At 41.1% G+C, this 22,754-nt stretch overlaps 1 protein-coding gene across 2 annotated transcripts in view; it reads right to left on the reverse strand.

Moving 5' to 3' along the window:
• The window catches only part of HNF1A (HNF1 homeobox A), a 30,960-nt gene extending 16,505 nt beyond the window's left edge, over positions 1–14,455 (reverse strand). For both annotated transcript variants that reach the window (XM_066603624.1, XM_066603625.1), the window contains exon 1: positions 14,136–14,455. In XM_066603624.1, the coding sequence (XP_066459721.1) occupies positions 14,136–14,455 (320 nt within the window). The remainder of the gene's footprint in view (positions 1–14,135) is intronic.
• Positions 14,456–22,754: the final 8,299 nt, after the last annotated feature.

Genomic DNA, 22,754 nt, shown 5'->3' on the forward strand with positions numbered 1-22,754 from the left:
GAGTATCTCCCTTTGACTTCTTTAGAAGTTATGGAATCAGTATCATAGAATCATAGAATGGTAGAGTTGGAGGGGACCTCCAGGGTCATCGGGTCCAACCTCCTGCTCAGTGCAGGATTTACTAAATCATCCCAGACGGATGGCTGTCCAGCCTTTGTTTGATCACTTCCATTGAAGGAGAACTCACCATCTCCCGTGGTAACCTGTTCCACTCATTGATCACCCTCACCGTTAGAAAGTTTGTTCTAATATCTACTGTGTTTCCCCGAAAATAAGACAGTGTCTTATATTAATTTTTGTTCAAAAAGGTTTACATTTTTTACATGTATAGCTGCCTGGACACTATTTAAATTGACTTTTTTAATTAACTGTTAGCAGGACTTAATTTTGGAGTAGGGCTTATATTTCAAGCATCCTCAAAAAGCCTGAAAAATCATTTTGCATCCTCAAAAATTCTGGAAAATCATGCTATGTCTTATTTTCAGGGTATGTCTTATTTTCAGGGAAACAGGGTAATTTGTGTCTCCTCCCTTTCAGTTTCATCCCATTGCTTCTAGTCTTTTCTTGTGCAAATGAGAATAGGGCTGATCCCTCTGCACTGTGACAGCCCTTCAGATATTTGTAGACAGCTAGTAAAGGGGTTGTCCAGCACCGAAACGGTTTTTTTTTTTTTTCAATAGCCCCCCCGTTCGGCGCGAGACAAACCCGATGCAGGGGTTTAAAAAAAAAAACCGGATAGTACTTAACCGAATCCCCGCGCTCCGGTGACTTCTTACTTACCTTGCGAAGATGGCCGCCGGGATCTTCACCCACGGTGGACCGCAGGTCTTCTCCCATGGTGCACCGTGGGCTCTGTGCGTTCCATTGCCGATTCCAGCCTCCTGATTGGCTGGAATCGGCACACGTGACGGGGCGGAGCTACGAGGAGCAGCTCTCCGGCACGAGCGGCCCCATTCAGAAGGGAGAAGACCGGACTGCGCAAGCGCGTCTAATCGGGCGATTAGACGCTGAAATTAGACGGCACCATGGAGACGGGGACGCTAGCAACGGAACAGGTAAGTGAATAACTTCTGTATGGCTCATAATTAATGCACAATGTACATTACAAAGTGCATTAATATGGCCATACAGAAGTGTATAACCCCACTTGCTTTCGCGGGACAACCCCTTTAAGTCTCCTTTCAGCCTTCTTTTTTTGCAAGCTAAACATTCCCAGATCCTTTAAACGTTCTTCATAGGACATGATTTGAAGACCGCTTACCATCTTGGTAACTCTTCTCTGAACTTGCTCCAGTTTGTCTATGTCTTTTTTAACGTGGGGTGCCCAGAACTGGACACAGTATTTCAGATGAGGTCTGGAATATTCCAGTGTAGCTCAGCTGTTTCCATTATTCCAGCCATCATGTAATCAGCGGTATTCCTATTCTGGCCATGTTTGGCCAAGATAGGAACAACCCTTCAATATGTTATTAAATAGATATAAACAAAAAAATGTTACATGTTAGATTTTGTTACAATGCCATGGATGGCTTTTATCATATTGCTCATCGTCTTTCATTCCAAAGCAACCATTCTCATTCAAAATGACATACTATAATTGTTCAACCTAACATGACAAAAAATGTTGAGTAGAATTCTATGTCAACATATTTGAAGGAACACTAGACCTAGTAATGAATGTAGAAATGATGTAGAATGTTTGTCAGTCTACAGGATGTTTTGCATGAACTCAAAACACACATAACAATCCTACAGAAAAAGAGGTTGTTCCATTTCTGATTGGCGACAGGTGAGATTAGGGTGCAGCAAAAATATGTGGAGCTTAATTATCTTGGAGTCCTACTACGGAGACAGCAGAAAGGGGAGGTCTTTGCTGCAGCCAGTTGTCTTACAGCCAGACCATTAGTAGTAACAGAAATGAACGGAAACCATGTCAAACGAAGTGACTATAATACTTAGTGACTATAATATGAAAGAAAGACGTCCAGGCCGCTCTTGAACTCTTCTATCGAGTTCGCCATCACCACGTCCTCAGGCAGATAGTTCCATAGTCTCACTGCTACAACAGTAAAGAACCCTCTTCTATGTTGGTGTAGAAACCTTCTTCCTTCTAGACGTAGAGGATGCCCCCTTATTGTAGTCACAGTCATTGGTATAAATAGATGACAGGAGAGATCTCTCGTATTTACACATAGTTATTAGGTCGGCCCTCAGCTGTCTTTTTTCTACAGTTAAGACCCTTTTACACACAACGATTATCACTCAAAATTTGTTCAAATGGCCGAGAGGGAGCAATAATCGTTATGCGTAAACGCGGGCAGTCGTGCACTATTCGTTCAATTGTTGCTTAGTGCTGGTTTTTAGCCAGCATAAAAACCATCGTTTGATCGCTCAAAATTTGTTCTGTTTGAATGGATTTTTGAGTGGATTTTGACAGACTGCATGATGGGTTTTGTTTGCCTTGCATACATAATAAGTACACTGTTTATTCATTATGTAAAACACATGCCCAGCAGAGCAAACAACTCGTTGAGGAAATGCAGACGATTAAAAGACATCTGTATGTGTCATTTTATTCAAAATAGTCTGCAGCTTGTTCCATCGTGCAGTTGCTTAAGCGATAATCATTGCATGTAAAAGGGCCTTTGGTAACCCCAAATGTAATAACCTCTCTGGATATTGTAGTCCGCCCATTCCATTTATTACTTTAGTTGCCCACCTTTGAACCTTCTCAAGCTCTGATATGTCCTTCTTGAGTACCGGTGCCAAAAACTGCACATAATTTTCCATGTGTGGTTTGACCAGTGACTTGTGAAGAGGAAGGACAATGTTCTTGTCATGTGCCCCCAGACCTTTTTTTGATGCACCTTATGCTCCTATTTGCCTTGGCAGCAGCTGCCTGACACTAGTTGCTCCAGTTAAGTTTACAGTTAACTTAAATCCCAAGTCCTTTTCCATGCCAGTGTTTTCCAGTAGTTTCCCATTTAGTGTGTAATTGTGATATATATTTCCTATGCCAATGTGAATAATCTTACATTTATCAGTGTTAAACTTCATTTTCTACTTTTCTGCCAAAGACCCCAACTTATCCAGATCCATTTGCAACCGCATTTTGTCCTTTCTTGCGCTCATTACTTTAAATAATTTTGTATCATCTGCAAATATTGATCATTTACTGTGCAAGCCTTCTATCAGGTCATTAATAAATGTATTAAAAAGAATAGGGGGGTGGCTTCGGTATGGCAGCGGGGGGATGCTAAATACAAGAGCTCCAGACCCACACTATATTTTCAGCCCGGACATCACTCAGCCTGGCCACTTATTCTACTTTTCTCACCATAGCCAAGGGCAATAAGAGGAGGGGATCTGCTGTTGCGGTGGCAAACACACCGCTAAGCTGCTACATGCAGAGCGCAGCTATATCTTCACAGCAACTGTACCTTTCCAACAAAGCGCCAGCTAACCACGCAGCTGCTTCATCACACGCAGGTCTCTCAGCGGCAAGATCTGTTAACATGCACAGTACCTCACAGCGGCGGGACTGAGCACATCAAAACCCACAGCTACACAGCCTCTGCAAGCATCTTAGCACAGGGTGAGTGATCTCACCTATTAATCATTGAAACAAGCTCAGGACATGGTCCATTCTCCCCTAGACAGTAGTGTGGTGGCCCCAAGACAAACAGAGAGTTTCTGCCTCATTATCTGCTCAGCAGTGTTGCAGGCATAGGGCATCATCCCTTCTCCTCCAAATGGCAGTGCTGTGGTTCATGGATGTACTGAGAGCCCTCATCTTTCTACCCAGGCATCAGCACTGCAGACACAGGGCAGAGTCTCGTCTCTTCCAGACGGTAATACAGTGGGCTCTGGTCGAAAGGAGGGTCCACACCTCTCCCCACATAATTCCCGTGCAACTTCTTCTCCTGGATCAAAGGTCTCTCCAGCTCACCTCTATGGCTCACTTGTCCAGGTTCAGGACACAAAGCCTTTTGAAGAGACACCCCTTCCACGCTCTGCAGACATTTCCTTCACATTACAGGAGCTTTGGACGATTGTGAGCGCTTTACCTACAAAGGCTGGCCTAGAAACCCAGCTCAACTGTATTGAAGAAAAACATGCTTTGGCCATCCAGGCAATTTCCCAGAAAGTTCAATCACTGTCTGAATGGATCCTGAAGCTGGAACAAAATCCTCCACGTCCGCATCTGAACTACAACAACTATCTCAGTGGACTCCCAGCATGCTCAGATGAGTCACTTTGCCCTACATCTTGACAATGTGGAAAACAGAAGCCGTCACAACAATCTAAAGCTACTGGGCCTGCCTGAAGATGTCCTGCCTGATGCTCTTTATGATTGCGTTGTCTTAATCTTCAACAAAATATTAAACAGACCAAAGGATAGGGACATTGAGCTAGATAGAGTACATCGCCTAACTGGTCCGAGAAACAAGAATACTAACCACCCACGTGACGTAGATTGTATACTTCTACAAACAAAAAGAGGAGATTCTCCGCAGAGCATGGGAGCTGGGCTCTATACCGTTTAATGGCACTGAAATTGCAATTCTACTAAACGTCTCTAAACTTACCCTCCATATGCACAAGGTTGTGCGACCTCTCTTAGTGGCAACTAAAACAGCGCACACCACTTACAGATAGGGTCACCCGTTTCATATTATCTTACATAAATGTGGGCGTACATACACTGTCCGCTCACCAGCAGATCTGGAGCACAGTTCTTCAGTTGGGAAACCCCTCCCTTTTTCTTTTGCCCTTCAGCCCACCCCTCTCCCCTTTTTTCCTCTCTCCTTCTTTCTTTGTTTCCCTATCCCATACTCTCTTTTTGCAATTGTTTCCAATCTTACTTTAAAATATGTCTCCAAGCAAACCTATCATTGTCGTCTCTAATTCATTTCCTGTGGCAGAACATAGCACATGTTGCCTTTATAGTAGAAACACATTTTTGGTTGGACTCTGACCCTACACTCATTTACCGGATGGCTACCACAGTGCTTGTCCTGAATCCATTCTCATCACTAACTCAATTTCTTGGGAACACTTTGAGATACGATGAGACGGTGCGGGTAGATACCTTTTCCTTAAAAGGTAAGCTTGCTAACACGCTGGTCACTTGGCTTCCTTTTACTTACCCAATTCCGGTCAGACCATCTTCTTGGAGGGAACCCTGATACTTGGTGGAGATTTGAACATCCCTCTGGACTGAGTAATAGATTCTTCTCGATAGTTTACCAGCTTCTACACATAGCAGATTCCGCAAAATGTTACACAAACGTCAATTAGTTGGTGTCTGGCGAATCCTACATTTTCTTGAACATGTTCATTCCAATCTGGACATATCCGGAATCTGGAAGGGGAAATCCATGCACAAAGTAACTGCCATCACTGTTGACCTCTTATTCTTTCTCTCAATGCCACATGTTTAACTTACCAACCTGCTAGCTGAACTTTATTGATATGCCCAATTCTCCAACTTTAAAATTAATTATCAAAAATCCACAGCACTCAACATCTCTTTATCTCAATGTCTTGCAACTGAAATGAAAGACCACATAAAGTATTTGGGTATTCACCTAACCACAGATGCAAAAAACCTTTACTCAGCTAATTACCCAGGTCTTTTAGGGAAGATTAGATCAGACTTAAACACTTGGACAACAGGTTTATTCTCGTGGCTTGGTAGGTGTTCGATCACCCAAGACTTCTATGCTTCTTCCAGAACCTCCCAGTCTCTATCCCCTCACAATTTTTCAGACACCTATATTCCTTACTTACATTTATTTGGGCTGACAAACCTACTTGCATAGTTTGTTCCTCACTTGTGAGGCCTAAATTGGTGGGAGGACTGGGTCTCCCTGACTTGTTGGTGTACTACCCACTTATTACAGGTGGTCAACTGGCATAGACACGAGGATTTTAAACAATGGGTCTGCATACAGTGGGCAAAGAACCCACTGCCTTGGCTACACAGCTACCCACCCCTCGAGGCTGTAAGCCACCCTACAATTGGCCGACTTTAAAGATGACCTTTAGGTTTCTTTTAGAGATCTCATATTTCCCCTGCCCCTTCTCCTCTATTTCCCATTTTGGGAAATCCCATTTTCTCACCTGGATGGGAGAGTGGGGTCTTTTGCAGATGGATAACCAATCACAAATATAGAACTTTTATACAGTATGCAACTTGGCTATTAGCAGAGGCATCGGCTGATTCCATCAACCCGGCCCACTTGATGTCGTGGCATAGTTTTCAGCTCTCACACATTTTTTTTTACATTCCTACCCCTTCTTACTGGAGCAGATATCCCCCTGGCAGTCAGAGGTCATGTTGTGCTGCAACAGTGTTAATCCTATAGTGGCATCGCCCTCACCTGCGAACTTTGCAAACTTGCTGGGGTGTGTCAGTTCAGGACCAGCCTCCCTGGATCTCTTCCCTCTACCCCTCCTTCTAACTTTCACCCAGCTAGCTGCCTGATCATCCTGCACTCCAATAATACCACCCACCCCCACATCTACCCCAGCGAGTGCCTCCTCAGTGAGCAGTAAACTTTTTTCCATGTTGTCAATGGATCTCCGTGTTGTAAGCTGCACATTTAGATCCAGGATCTGGGCTTCCAAATGCACAATGCGTTCATATTTCGTACAGCAGTATGCACCCTTGAACGGCTGGTCAAGAACTGCATACATGGCAAAAGATGTTCACTGGACAGCATTGTCAATCATGGAGCACATTCTAAATGGGTACAGATAAAATTAGATAAAAGTAATATATACAAGAAACTCAAATAAGCAGTAATTAAATCTAAGTGACTCTTCCAAAGTCCCTGAATCCAAAGTCACTAATCTCAAGTTACTCGCTTAATGGCCCTTTAACACGGGCCGACAGATAAATTTCTGCACGGGTGCTGACGTCAGCGCTAAAGTAATTAGCATTCATGCAAAGTGTTTACACTGACAGACTTCATCATTGGATTGCGGGCTTCTCGTTCAGTGCTTCACCTTATATGTGAAGCGCTGAGCGGGAAACGTTTACTCTAAGCAACAATGCCGCGATCCAGCGATGGTTTTTATGATGACTGAACGTCAGCGATAGAAACCTGTGAACAAATACTGTGAGTGATTTTTTTTTTGCATTTACACTGCACGGTTATCACTGAAATTCATTTGTTTGAACGAATTTTGAGCAATTTCCTGTGTAAATGGCCCATAAAACACAGCACACTTAAGAAGGCAGTACACACAAAATACATCATGCACACTCAGCTCGCACGCTCACTTATGTTTTGATTTATGTAGCTTTTATCTGTGTTACTTCTGCTCCTCCTCTGTTTGTAAAGGAAGCAGAATGTTCCACAGATGCAATTTATCATACCCTGATTGAGTAAACCTGCCCCTAATTACTTACCTGTGCAAAGCAATGGAGACTGGAAAGTACAAGCAGACTCTTAACCCTTTCCAATCCAATTTGTATCCTGGTTTTCCTAGGGGGCTTACTCTTTTTTCTGCTGCTATACAACAGCTCTATATGTCGGCTGAAGCCAGTACTGCATGAGGTGACACATTCGATAGGCTCCAACAGCAGAGAGGCTGGCAATATACAGTAAGAGAACCCCGGACATCTTTCAACATCAGAGCTGTACAGCTTTAAATCATAATGTCTTCAGACGTCAGACAGTGGATTGGAAAAGGTTAATGCAATGCATTTAACCTCTAGGGGAAAAAAGACAATATAGCATAATGTATAAACTAACAGATTTTTTTGCCTTCCTCTGGATCAACAAGGGGGGATGGAGACAGGCTGAACAGGATGGACACTATCTTCTTTCGGCCTAATATACTATGTTACTAATATGTATAACATGATATAAAACACAAACTAATGCAAATAAAAGATGCACTCAGCATATCTAGTTTTTGATGCTGCTGTATGTTTGGCCTTACCTATGATCCCACTGTGGTAACTACAAGGACGCAAGCTGTCAGAAATAACTCAACACTCTTGATTATAATATTTTTCCAATGAACATGCCCTTTTGGCTATCCTACTAGGAGATTTCTAACCTTATGATGGGGGGTGACAACTTTGTGCATGTGATAAGAGTTGCCAGACGCTTCCTATACAATTTTGTATTAATTTTCTTTGATAAAGAAGATATCAATAAGGAAGACATCAAGAAAAGAGAGAGAGAGACAGAATGTTGCTAAAACGTAAAAATGAGTCCAAGAAGGTACATAATATGTCACTAAACAAAGGAAAAGCACTAAAAGATATTGCTGTCCATCCTTTTATTATAGTCCGCCCTACAGATAAGAGTGGCTCTATTGTGATACTTGAGAAAGTTTTATATGAACATTAAGTAAGTACTTATATTGTTATCTGACACCTCCACATACCGGTCTCTTAATATTGATCCAACAGAAACATTGAATATTGTTTTATCCAAATTGCTACAGGAAGGTTTGTCTTCAGGGATAATAGACCATAAACTATGTGATTATTTGTTTGTAGATTCTCCAGTCTGCCCTATATTTCACGCATTACCCAAAATTCATAAAAACGTCTTTCCTCCTTTACACCCAATTATAGCTAGTAATGCCTCATTGTTTGAACACATCAGTACATGGCTTGATAATCTCCTACAACCATTGGCAGCCAGAATTCCCAGCTACATTAAAGATAGCAGGGCCCTGTTATAGGCTTTCGATAAATCAGAATGGTCCGCTCACTATTCTTCGATTACCATAGATGTCTTCTCTCTTTATACAGTTATTCACACATTGGAGCCAGTAATGTTCTCAGACATCATCTGGATGCTTACAGCAACTATTCAGATGATCTAAGAGATGTACTATGTTACATCTTCTTTACGCTCACATTTTCTATTGTTTTGAAAAAAATGTTTTTTTTCAGGTTTGTCGTTGCCCCATGGGTCATCATCCCCCCCCCCCCCTCGCTAATCTTTATATGTCTCTATGGGAGGAGGCTTGTCTATATGCCTCCCATTTCTGCAAGAAATCTGTTGGTATAGATGAGATCTAGACGACTTCCTTCTTATTTGACAGGATTCTATTAGAGCCTAAAGGGCAGGTTCATTGGAAAAATAATATAATGAAGTTGTGCCATTGTGGTTACCGCAGTGGGATCATAAATAGCGCTGAAAATATAGCAGCATCAAAAACCAGATACGACTATTTGGCAGAAACTAAACGACAATCCAATTATGTAACACAGTTCAGACAACACCAGATACACCCTGATACTGCATCTAATTGTTCTTTAGTTTTTTCTACAAGTTTTAGTGTGGATTTTTTTGGTATCGGACAAATCCTACTAAAAAATCTACCTATTCTTATGAGGGATAATTCCTTTGCCCAAATTCTCCAGCCAGGTATTGAATTTATTACCAAGAAAACATGTATATTAGTCAACATGATAGCTTGTTCTTAGACCCCATTTACACTAAAAGGTGATCGCTCAAAAATCACTCAAACGACAGTTTAAGTGACAGCTTTGAGTGATTTTCTTTGCATAGTCTATAGTAGCTAATTAGATACTAAAGAGCTATGCAGGTAGAGCAGGACACCACTGCTATCCCTTGGCGAACAATACAGCTGTTTTGCATAAGCAAACAGCTGCATTGTTCTCCGTGCTTATAGCTCGCTCCCCGCTGTGAACTACCAGCGGGACACAAGCTAAAAGAATCTTATCAGGGCTGCTGACTGCGATAATAGCCTGCATAGCTGATAAGAGTTCATCGCTCAATTCTAGAAAACTAGCATTGAGCGAGGAACGAATCGTGTATGAAAACTGCACGATGTCTTTGCATTTAGATGCAACGGTTATCGCTCAAAAGATGGCGTTGAGCGAATTTTGAGCGAGAATCATTGTGTCTAAATGGGCTTTTATAAAACAAAACTACTTTACCATCTCAAAATTGGCTCATGACTAGAGGTTGTTTTCAGATGTGCCCAATCAGGATGTGGTCTGTGCTCTTTATTAGGATAAACCATTTTCTTCCTTTACAACATCCCATATTTTCTATATGAATTCATTTATAAATTGTAACACCACTCATGTCATTTATGTTATTGAATGTACTATCTGTTGTGAGCAATATGTCTGATGTGCATCACGTACATTAAAACTACATATTGCTGAGCTAATGTCTGGCTCTATTACCTTTTTAGGTATATTGATATGTTACCATCGGCAGCATCCATTTTTTGGAAATTTACCAAGGGGATATATCATAATTTAAATTCACTGGCATAGAAAGGATGTTCTGTCCAGCAAAAAGAGAGATTTGTTTTAATTGGATTATGTGGTTAAAAACCAGGGTTTCCACATGGTCTTCTTGGATCTGATCTTCTGTTTATATACTAATATTTTTGTATTACCGGTATTTTTTTATTGTTTTTCATGTGTTTAATCTCCTCATTATTTAGTCATTAGTGGGAGTGGTCATGCTTTTGTTATGTCATATCCTGTTACCTTTAAATTACTTGTGTCTTGTATAGGCTCTATGCTATGATTAAGGGTGGCTTCACACGAGCGTGTGCATACATAGGAGCGCACCTCTGTTCGCGCAAAAACACGCACATGTGAAGATCCATGCATTGCCTTGAATGGGGCCGTGGCACGGGATGAAGTGATTTTCAGGAAAGAGCTATAAGTATAGTGAAAAAATATATATATATATTTACCTGCCCGCCACTGCCATGTCCCCCGCTAGAATGAAGAACTTATCTGTCACATGTGGCAGATGTTTTCTTCATCCCTGCGGGGAATAAAGAATTTCCTGCTGCACCTGTCACAGATGTGACAGATGCAGCAAAGGAGTTCTTCATCCCTGCGGATATGAAGAAAACATCTGCCACATGTGCGGAGCGTGTGCATGTGCATGTGCGGAGTCGGGGACAGCGCAGACAGGATGCGGCTGAGCCCCGGCAGTTGAAGGAAGGCTAGGTAGTTTTTTGTTTTTTTTAAAGCCCTTACCTGAAAGCAATTAAGGGGTGCCAGCAGCTGAATCCTCTAGCACAACTGTCATCTGTGACAGCTGCGCTAGGAAATTCATTATTCCCTGCACGGATGCAGAACTCCTTTGCTGCATCTGTCACATCTGTGACAGGTGCAGCAGGGAATTCTTTATTCCCCGTGGGGATGAAGAAAACATCTGCCACATATGGCAGATGTGTTCTTCATCCCCGCAGGGGACATAGCAGCGGTGGACAGGTAAATAAATATATATATATATATATATATATATATATATATATATATATATATATATATATATATATATATATTTTCTTTTACACTAAAAGGGATGATTTTTCAGAGAAGAGCTTATACTTAAGCCGCTGGCAGCTGCTGCTCCTCCATTGAAGGCAATGTGTGCATTCCCTATGGTGCATGCCTGTAAAACACGGACATGTGAACACACTATAGGGAATGCAGTGTTTGTAATAGACGCGTGTTTTTGTGCGCGTGTAAGCACGCACATAAACACTAGAGATGAGCAAGCATACTCGCTAAGGCAAACTACTCGAGCGAGTAGTGCCTTATGCGAGTACCTGCCAGCTCTTCTCTAAAGATTCAGGTGCCGGCAGGGATCGGCGAGGGAGAGCGGGGAGGAACAGGGGGGGCGATCTCTCTCTCACTCTCTCCCCCCTGCTCACTCCCGCAACTCACCACTCTCCCCCGCCGCTACCCGAATCTTTAGAGAAGAGCGGGCAGGTACTCCCATAAGGCACTACTCGCTCGAGTAGTTTGCCTTAGCGAGTATGCTCGCTCATCTCTAATAAACACACTTGTGTGAAGGCACCCTCAGGCTTAGTTTTTTGCCGAAAGGCATAGCTCCCTCTTTGCACATGTGAGCGTTTTTAACTTTTATGAATATATTCTAATAAAGATTAATTTTTTATCAGGCTACTGGAGCTACATACATATTTTTTCTTCCCACATTGCATTCCTGAGAAACCGGCTTGGTGTTGTTCTCCGTGCGCTCCCCTCATTGGAGGTTGACGGTTTGGCATGACGCTGTGGATCAAGGTGTTTCCTGAGCTGTATTTTACCTTTTTATAGTTTATATATACTGTGTGGAAATAGTCTTCAGTCTCTCCCATGCTCGGATCCATTATTTTTATTAAATAATGCAGTATTACAGTACACCTGTAAGTGAGCACTTAATAATATAACAAGTGAAATATCCAACTAGAGCAAATATTAAATGCACTGCTGTAAGATTTGGTTGTATAGATGAGTACCAGTACATTTTAGATTTTGCAAAGCTGCCTTATGTGCTAAGTGTGTCCATACACACCTGTACACACAAAGCAAACCCTCCCCCAGCGCCAAATGTCGCTTCTCGTAGCTACTGATACCAGCTTATCTAAGCACAAAGTCCAACCTGATGGTAAACAATAACTGCTATGTACTGGTGACAGGGTGCTGCGCTTATACTAAGTTGCCACCTGTGTTCTATGGGGTCTTTTGCAAAGCAAGCATATATATGTCCAGCATTGAATAAGATTAATGGCGTTGTTAACCTTCAGATTTATGGATCGTCTGAATCCTAAACCATCAGGAGACAAAATGCTAATTTTCTCCACCTCTTTGCAGTAATGATCTACCTTGTGATACACAGGAATGGCCATCTTGTGTACCACAACATCTACAGTCTCAGATTAGTGTTGGTGTTGACTGTGACCTAGCTTGTAGAAACACTTCTCTGGGTACAGGTGATGCTCCTGAGCCCCAGATTCTATTCTTAAAGGTCATTTCTAAGGGCGTTTTCACCTCCCTTTTGTTCCGTGAACAATAAGTAACCCAGTTAGTTAGTTATCAACTCAGAGGAAACAAGAGGCTGGTTGATAATTTATAGCAGCTTAACCAATTTAAATGGAAAGTTCATATGAAGAGATTTCTATCTCAGTAAACCCAAATCAGGCAGACACTGTCTCTCAGTTCATTCTGTAGGTTGCATGGGCTTGAAGCACAATACCTTGCTGCTAAGATAACCAGAGAGCAGATGATGTTCTAGAAATGGACTGAACCTGGGATTGCAATGTGGACATGGTCAGAGGTAAGATTGATTGGGCACCCCAAGATATACCGTCAGGATTTCTGCAGGATATAGGGGATTTGTCAACTCAGCGTTCAGGACAGTTTTGCCATTGGCATTGGATGTTTGAAAAACTATAACCCTCATAAACCAAATTAGGAAAGGAACTTAGTCAAGTGTATCTGCCCAGCTGAATGGTTTGCCAGATACAGGCAGTCAAGCAGAACATTATTGTTGTGCCGTCTGTAGCAGCAGTATCGCTGTAATCCCAGTTCAAAGTAGCATTAGAGTGGTTAATGATCAGAGTTAATCATCACAAAAGGCAGAGGCCATTTGGTTTATAAGTGTACAAATTATGTAGGGCCTAGATAATTAGTAACCAGCTCAGGCCCCCTGAGCCCCATTGATTAGGAGAACCCACAGTACCTTGAGGAGATTCAGAGCAGGACCCAGAGCACCATAAGCAGAAGGATTGGAACCTCAATTGGGGGTAAGAAGGATCAGCATTACCAAAGAAGTCACAATATCAAGAAAATGGAGGGAAGACACAGCAAAAGATTTAACTCAGGGGACTTTACAGAATATGGACATCTGGAACTTTGGCATCCTATTATGTGGAGTTGGGAGGCTGAACCATTAGAAGACATCAATTTTTAGAGAGAAAAGCTATTTCTTAGCAATATTCTGTATCATATTTCCTGGAAAAATGAACACAACCTGCAAACCTAACATGGACTGAGATAGAATGTGCTTTATAATGGTCTTCTGAAACAAATAATTGAACGACATGTATGCCTTTCAGTAGATTATGCTTTCATGTGTACTTATTGAAGATAAACCATATTCTGCATGCAAGTGATTGCGTTCACGGTGTTAGAATTGTAACAGTTTCAATCTGCAACATGTTTTATATACTTATTAATAGATAAATGCAAAAAAAGACAGAAGGCGAAAGAAGGTGGATGGAATAGGAAAAATAGTCTGTGAAAAAAAGTATGGAGAATAGGGTGTCAAGTGTAGGACAGTGTAATGGAGAGTACAGGACAAAGATCTTACTGGAGCAGACGTTCCACCACGGCCTTCTGATGAGCAGCCTCCTCTGGGCTCAATCTCTCCAAATCCTTAATAACTGGAGGCGTGAAATCCTCCCCATCCTCAGAACTGTCGTCTTCTGACATATGAGTCTCCCCTAGCCCATTGGGAAGCTGTACACAGTGCTCCCCATCTTCCAAACTACTCATGTCGTCCAGGGGATCCCTGGGATATTGATAAATGTTGCCATCGTTTAGAGCTTTCATAACAGTCTCTTTAGTGACACCTGACTCCAACAATGCCTTCAGTAGCTCCTGCTGCAAGTAGGTAAGCTGAGACGCCATCCTCAATGTTACCTGCTAACATCTCACCATCCTGCGGTTGCAATAGGGATCAGCAGGCGGGAGCCCATGCTCTACCCACCTTCTGTCTCCTCCTCCCCCCAAAAATACTTGCTCTGCGGCCACAACCAGCAAGTGGTCACCCCCTGGACTGTCTTCACTGAGACATAGGAGATAAGGGACCCTTGTCACTCTCTGTTTACATCAGAGCAGTGTAAATCCTCCAAGGTTCATATTTATCCCTGCGCTTCACAAGTTACTGAACTTTGGACCCCAACTCTGCACAAAGTGCATGTGTGAGAGAGGGGGGAGAGAAAGGGAAGAGCAAGTAAGAGGAAATAAAAAATGAGAGTTGGAAAGATTAGACATCTCAGAAGAAAGCGAGACCTTCAAAAACTATAGGAGATAGACTACAGAGATTATAAATAGCTAATACATGGTTGCAGTCATAGTGATTAGGGACCATTCAATTATTAAAGCAACTCAATCTATATTTTAAAACAATGTTTCTTAGCATTTCTAAGCAACATATACCCCTTACTGACATATATTACAACTTAATACCCCCAAGTCTATCATTATACACTGATCTGCTGATTTAAAGCACACCATGAAGACAATGACAGTATCCCTAGAAGGCATTGTACAGATGGAGTACACTGATCACACTTTAGAACCTTTGGCCTTTAACGACATGGTAAACTAAATGTAGTCAACAAAATATATTCTATGCAGCATCATATTGGGATTTTAACTATTAATAAACCACTCATTTTCATTACATGTTTAAAAACATAAGAAAATATCTTGTAGGGGAAAACTATCATTTATGATCAGTTTACGGACCGTGTTCGCACAGGACATATTTAGTTTTTGCTTTTTTACTCTCTTTAGGGATCGATTCTAAATAGCATAAAAGAAAGACTTTAAACTATTTTTTTTATTTCAGCTTAAATGCCGTACCAGCACTACGTGGACAAGTCCTGAAGGATTAAAAGGGATGTTTCTAAATGCTTGTCATTGGTTACTGCATGTTTTAGTGTTAATAAATGAATGTTCGGGGTATATTCATACAGTGTATTTGACATGGCAAAAAAAATATGCCTCAAAATCCGCCTAAATTAACTACAGCAGATGTGGAGAGGTGAAAAGCCAGGGAAGAATACATTTTTTAAATTGTTTTGCTTTTGTATATGTTTAATAGGTTGATGTTGAGGATTGGGGGATGAGATTCTTTTACGTATAGTTATGTATTATTTGGTTGGGGAAATTATATATATATATATATATATATATATATATATATATATATATATTAAGGGCCAATTCTACAAACTATGATTTCAATAAAAATTATCTGGTTGAAAAAAAAAATCACACCAACCACTTGCTTTTTAGGCCCGTTTTTTGCATTTGATGCATGTTTTGCCCTCATATTTTGACATGCCTTTTGAATCACATTGATTTCTACGGCAAAAAAACAACATGGAAAAAGAAAAAAAGAAGTGACATATCATTTCTTTTTTTTTCAACGATGCGGATTTAAAATAAACATATCAAGACAGGGATGCAGTTTCCCTTTGCAAATCAATGGGATGCATATAGTAAGCATATTTTTGCGTCTATTTTGGCGCAGAATGAAAACCAAAATACACCATGTGAACAAATCCAAAGGTTGAGTTCACACGTAGCTACTTTCACGCGGATTTTGTCACAGAGTTTGGTAGGGATCCACAGCAGATTTTACGTTTTCAGCCGTATTCAAATTGAAGCTGTGAAATCTGCTGCAGATCTGCACAAAAATCTATGACAAAGCCCACAGCAAATCAGCTATGTGTGAACGTACCCGAAAAGTGGTTTTAGTGCACAATCGTGATACAGCTTCTTCAGTAGCTGCATTATTCCTAGCAGAATTACGGTACTATTAGGCCATATTATATTAGAAAGAAAATTAGCGTCTAAGCTTTTAGATTGTAAGCTCATATGGGCAGGCTTTTTTGTCTCATTGTTTGCTGATATTCAGTTGTCTTCCCTAGTTATCATTTTGTATCTTTACTACTTCCCCAGAACATAAGGTGATGTGAAACATGTTGGCTCTAAATAAATAAAGGTTATTGTTACAATTTATCACAAGTATGTGCTTCCATTTATAGATGACTAATTCGCAGAGCCCTGAATTTATTTAGAATGCACACTAGCAGATCGCTGTAGTAGTTTAGGGGTTAAATTGGCACAAGTGTCAAATGCCTTAGTGGTGCAATATATGGTAATTCTTGTTAGCAGGTTCACCGACTTAATTAAAATGTCCCAGCAAGGTCAATAGAAGTATGAACATAAGCTGCAGATACTAACTGAAGAACAGTCTACATTTTAGCCTGTACCAGCTTCACTGACCCTCTCATCAGAAAGCGTTAAACATTCATAGCAAATGGAAAGTTGTAATCCATAACATAAAATAGTCAATTATTGACTAAAGGTGAAAATAAACCGAACTACTGTAGTACAAGACGATAAGCCAACTGATTGCATACAGATGATTTTACGGTCCCTCGGAATGTCACGTCCACATCATAAACATGTCCAACTAATTTTAACTACTGAAGTCCTCAAGCAAAGATTGGTCTCAAACACATGACTATATATATATATATATATATATATATATATATATATATATTCAGTGGTCATGTATATATATATTTATATAATTATATCACTTGCCTCATTTGTAAATAACAATCTGTCATACACATTACAATTATGCAGTGCTATAGGACACAGTGGATTTTGTGGATTCATCCTGAGGTTGTAACTATCTTTCATTTTATTTTTAAATATACAGAATAGGCAATTCTAAGCATTTTTGCAATATGTTTTATTAGCCTATTTTGCACATTTTTACTTCAAAACCCCCCTTCTGCTATGTAGCTAGGTAAATAGGTAGGGAAAACCTATCAGAGGATGTGCTAAAGCCCTGCTTACACTGTTCTCTATAGCAGTGTTCCCCAACTCCAGTCCTCAGGGACCGCCAACAGGTCATGTTTTCAGGATTTCCTCAGTATTGCACAGGTGATGTAATTATTGTTGGTGCCTCAGACATTGTCACAGGTGTTCTTACTATAGGATATCCTGAAAACATGACCTGTTGGTGGTCCCTGAGGACTGGAGTTGGGGACCCCTGCTCTATAGTACTGTCAGGGCTCTCAGTGCATTGGGTGTACAGTACTGCTTGTCAGAACCTGATGCACTCATATACCCTGACAGTGCATCGGGTCCGGCGGGGGGCGGGCGCTGTAAAAAGGGAGAAACCATCAGCATAGAAGGGCTTCTCCATGCACGGTGCTGGGGACATATGTCAGGCACAGAAGTATTATGTTTGTAGGACTCAAGATCTATAAAGCAACCTGTATTAATAATGTGTTCAATGGGAACAACTGTGTCTTCAGCTACACTAGAGAAAACGGTGCAGACACAGTTGGAGCGTCCTCTTGCTATGCAGTTAGATGAATGCGGATTTCCTTAGCAACGTCTTAAAGGGGTTGTCCCGCGGCAGCAAGTGGGTCTATACACTTCTGTATGGCCATAATAATGCACTTTGTAATGTACATTGTGCATTAATTATGAGCCATACAGAAGTTATAAAAAGTTTTTCACTTACCTGCTCCGCTGCTGGCGTCCTCGTCTCCATGGTTGCCGTCTAATTTTCGCCGTCTAAAATGGCCTAATGGCCAAATTAGACGCGCTTGCGCAGTCCAGGTCTTCTCCTGTTCTCTATGGGGCTCCGTGTAGCTCCGCCCCGTCACATGCCGATTCCAGCCAATCAGGAGGCTGGAATCGGCAATGGACCGCACAGAAGAGCTGCGGTCCACGGAGGTAGAGGATCCCGGCGGCCATCTTCACCGGTAAGTATAGAAGTCACCGGAGCGCGGGGATTCAGGTAAGCGCTGTGCTGTTCTTTTTTTCAGTCCCTGCATCGGGGTTGTCTCGCGCCGAACGGGGGGGGGGTTGAAAAAAAAAAAAAACCCGTTTCGGCGCGGGACAACCCCTTTAACAATGTCTTACCTAGAAGAAGGGTTTTGAAGAAAAATATACAGAATATGCTAATTAAAACATATTGCAAAAATGCTTATAGTTGCCTATTCTGTACATTAAAAAAAGTTGAATGACGGAGCTTAGCGACTAGCTCTCGCCCCGTCCCGCTCCCTCCCATTGCAAACAGCTGGCAAGGGGCAGAGAGGAGGAGGCATGGGGGTGGGAGCTTAGCAGTCAAGCTGCTAAACTCCCTCCTACCTCCCTTCTCTGGCAGCTATCATAGGCTCCCATAGGAGCCCCAGACAAAATGCACTATCTTGGCTGGCTGGGTGCTTTTACACCACAGGAATACACCCATGTGAACTGATGCATTGTAAACCAATGCATCAGAGGGGCAGCCTATATCAGCCAGGCGTGAAAGCGTGGCCGATATATGCTCATGTGAATCCAGCCTTATGTATAGTGGCCTGTATAAACACTGAAGGATTTTAGGTTTTTTTTTTTATATACAGATCAAGACTTCGAAAATTACTGTATATACTCGAGTATAAGCCTAGTTTTTCAGCACATTTTTCTGTGCTGAAAAAGCCCCCCTCATCTTATACTCGAGTCAGGGAAAGGTTAAAAAAAAAACCATCCATGCTCACCTCCCAGCCGGCATCTGTGTCTCCGGCGGCAGTGCGGCAGACTGCTTGAATTCTCTCCGCTGTCATCCCCTGTTGTCCTTTCTGCTCGGCTGTCATCCCCGGCCGTGAGCGCTGTGTAAGTAAGAGCTGTGATTGGATCGAGCGCCAGCCAATCATAGCCGGCACTCAATCATTCACAGCCAATCAAGCTGCTTAAGAATTCTCCCCACTGTCATCTCCCTGCTCAGCTTTCAAATCCCCTGCTGTCAGCGATGTAAGTAAGCGCTGTGATTGGATCGAGTGCCAGCTGTGATTGGCTGGCGCTCAATCCAATCACAGTGCTTACTTACACAGCACTGACAGAGCCAAGCAGAGAGGACGGCAGGGAATGACAGCGGGGAGAATTCAAGCAGCTTGTTGCACAGACTGGGAGGTGAGTATTTTTTTACCCAGTATATACTCGAGTATAGCTCGGCTTATACTCGAGTCAATAAGTTTTCCCAGTTTTTTGTGGTGAAACTTATTGTCTCGGCTTATACTTGGGTCGGCTAATACTTGAGTATATACGGTAAATAAAATCACCAAAAATTCTTTAAAAATCTAAACACAAAAACGTGACTTATGCAATAGGTTATTTTCAAATATACATTTCCTTTTTCAACTATTATCAACAACCTATTTTAAGTTCTTCCAGCAATTACAGGCAGAATATCACTTGCCACACTCCTATTTCTATCCGTATCTAAAGGTAAGACACTCCTATGATACTTAGAACAAAGTAATAGATTTCTCTATTAAGTCAGATTCAATATTTATTAACATCTGCAGTGCGGATGACGGGCCTCCTATTTTAATATCTAGAAACTTACTCTGTCCTTAAAGGGGCTGTCCAAGGCCATTTTTTTTAAGGTAGTAAATTTTATAAAATAAAAAAATTAACTATACTCACTGGTCAATCTCATCCTTCATGCCAAGCTTTGTTTTCATGGCTGCAGTGATGTTATGCTATATGCACACATGACTGCTGAAGTCAGTCATGGGCCTCAGTAGTGTATGGCACGTGAGTGATTGGTTTCAGTGGTCACATGTATATACAGGCATGTGGCCATATAAATAAGGACTATCGGAGATGATGGGGCACTGAAATGCAGATTACTGGCCTGCTACAGATTTTTCATGTAGATGTGCATTTACCCTCATATGGGTTTTACGTTTTGTTCAAAAACATTTGTTTTTCATATGCTTAGGCTGGGTTCCCACTGGACAGAAATCCCACGGAAATCTCGAAAAATGTCTGCAGCGGGACCCACAGAGAGAAGAGAGCCCACATTGGAAACGGTGATGCAATTGACATGTTGCGGATTTGAATTCCGCTCAACATGTCAGTTTCTGCACGGCTTGTCAGCAGTGGACTGCTCGCAGCGTGTAAACGAGATTTTTGCAAATCTCGGCCACTTTTCAGCTTAGTCTCGGGCTTAAGAATGCATGCGGAATTTCTGTGTGGAAAGTCAGCATGGAAATTCTGCCCCATGTGAACCCATCCTTTACAGTGTTACCTCCAAATGTGATGTTGATAGTAAAATAAAGACTGCTGCAAAAATTGCATATAAAAACAGTACATTTGTTTTAATTAGCTGTGATTGCGCTGTGGTTGTAGCTTTCTTCCAGGCCTCATTCACACGTGCAACACGGCATCGCCGCGAGAAAATCACTGCGTCAGTGTGATTCCCACGCAACTTTTCTGCGCGCGAGAAAAGATAGGACTTGCACTATCTTTTGGCTTTTTTAAATAGTTAAAAAATAAATAAAAATCTACTTACTGGATAATGCGGAAAAATGCTATATTGCAGCAAACATATTTGCAAATGCGTCTGTGTCAAGAGGCCCTAAGTAAACTGCTTAAGTTGTCACATACATGAAATGCATATTAATATTTTATTTAAACTAGAAAACCCTATAATTACATTAAATAGGAGCTAGTGGCAGTGATTTATGGCCAGATTCACACGAACATATCTGTGCAGCGTTTTGTGCACGCAATATGCAGTGAAGCTTAGGGGAACCAGTCAGCTTGAAAATGTAATCCACTCTGCAGGCATCATGTTGTGGAGCTGGCAGACCCGAGCAGTATACAGTATATCTGTGTGTGAAGAGAGTCAGCAGAACTTGTATTTTACTCATTTTAATTTCTGCGTTTAATGGGCGGTCCTATCAGTAATTGTCAGCTATTTCTGTAGGCACACTATTGCACAGTCATACACAGATAGTTGCCAGTCACTGATAGGACTGCAATTAAGCTCTCACGCAGCTCCATTAACAAAAAAGTTATTTCTCTGTGAATATGGTGATACATAATCATTTTTTTCTACCTAAATCTTTTTAATTGTGCAGAAAGTAGAAATATATTAACCCCTTAATCACACGGCCTATTTTGGGCTTTAGGACGCAATGATTTTTGGCAGATTTTCTTCTCCATTTATCAAAAGTCATAACTTTTTTATTTTTCCGTTGACGAGGCCATATAAGGGCTTTTTTTTTCATGGCGAACTGTAGTTTTTATTGGTGCCATTTTTGGGTACATAGACTATATTATAAAACTTTTTTTTTTATGATCGTAGGGAGAGAAAACGCATCAATTCTGCCATTGATTTTTTAAAAATCACTTTTAGTGCGTTTTTTGGGAGGCAAAGTGCTAAAAATTTGCATTTTACCTCAGTTTTTTAGCGTTTTTTCTAACGCTTTTTTTGCCGTGCAGGATAAGAAGCGTGTTCAATTTATTGTACGCATTGTTACGGACGCGTCGATACCAAATATGTGGGATTTTTTAATGCTAATATGAGAAAAAGCATTAAAAAATAGTTTTTTTAAAACCTGTCGTTTCTACCGGTGCCACTTTTGGGTACATTTGACTATATTGTAAAAGTTTTTTTTTTTTTTTATGATAGCAGGGAGAGAAAACACATCAATTCTGCCATAGATTTTTTTTTTTTTTACAGCATTAATCATGCAGCATAAATGACACAATCCATTTTTTCTGCAGGTCGGTACGGTTACAACGATACCAAAATTCTTACTTTTTTAAAGTTTTTTCCACTTTTCTGCAATAAAAACCCTTTTTACGGAAATCCTTTTTTTTTCTACATTTTTTTATGTACGGAGCTCTGTGAGGGCTTATTATTTGCGAGACAAGCTGTAGTTTTTATTGATACCATTTTGGGGTACATACGGCTTTTTTGATCACTTTTATCGCGTTTTTAGGGAGGCAAAAATGTTAAAAATTAGCATTTTGCCTCTTTTTTTAAGCGTTATTTTTACGCTTTTTTCTGTGCACACTCAAAAGCATGTGCAGCTTATTCTACGTGTTGTTATGGACGTGACAATACCAAATATGTGGGGTTTTAATTTTTTTTTTTTACTTTTTTTTATGCTAATATGAGAAAAAGCATAAAAAAGGGTTTTTTAACCTTTTTTTTTAAACATTTTTTAAAATTCATTTTTTTAATCTTTTTTTCTTTTACACAACTTTTGTCCCCCTGGGGGACTTTGACCACAGTACTGCCCACCGCTGTGATAAGTCATGGCAGGACTACTGCCCTGTCATGCCTTATCGCTTATACAGCGATAATAGGCATTGGCAATACAGG

The sequence above is a fragment of the Eleutherodactylus coqui genome, chromosome 5 (genome assembly GCF_035609145.1).
Source record: "Eleutherodactylus coqui strain aEleCoq1 chromosome 5, aEleCoq1.hap1, whole genome shotgun sequence".
Classification (NCBI taxonomy): domain Eukaryota; kingdom Metazoa; phylum Chordata; class Amphibia; order Anura; family Eleutherodactylidae; genus Eleutherodactylus; species Eleutherodactylus coqui.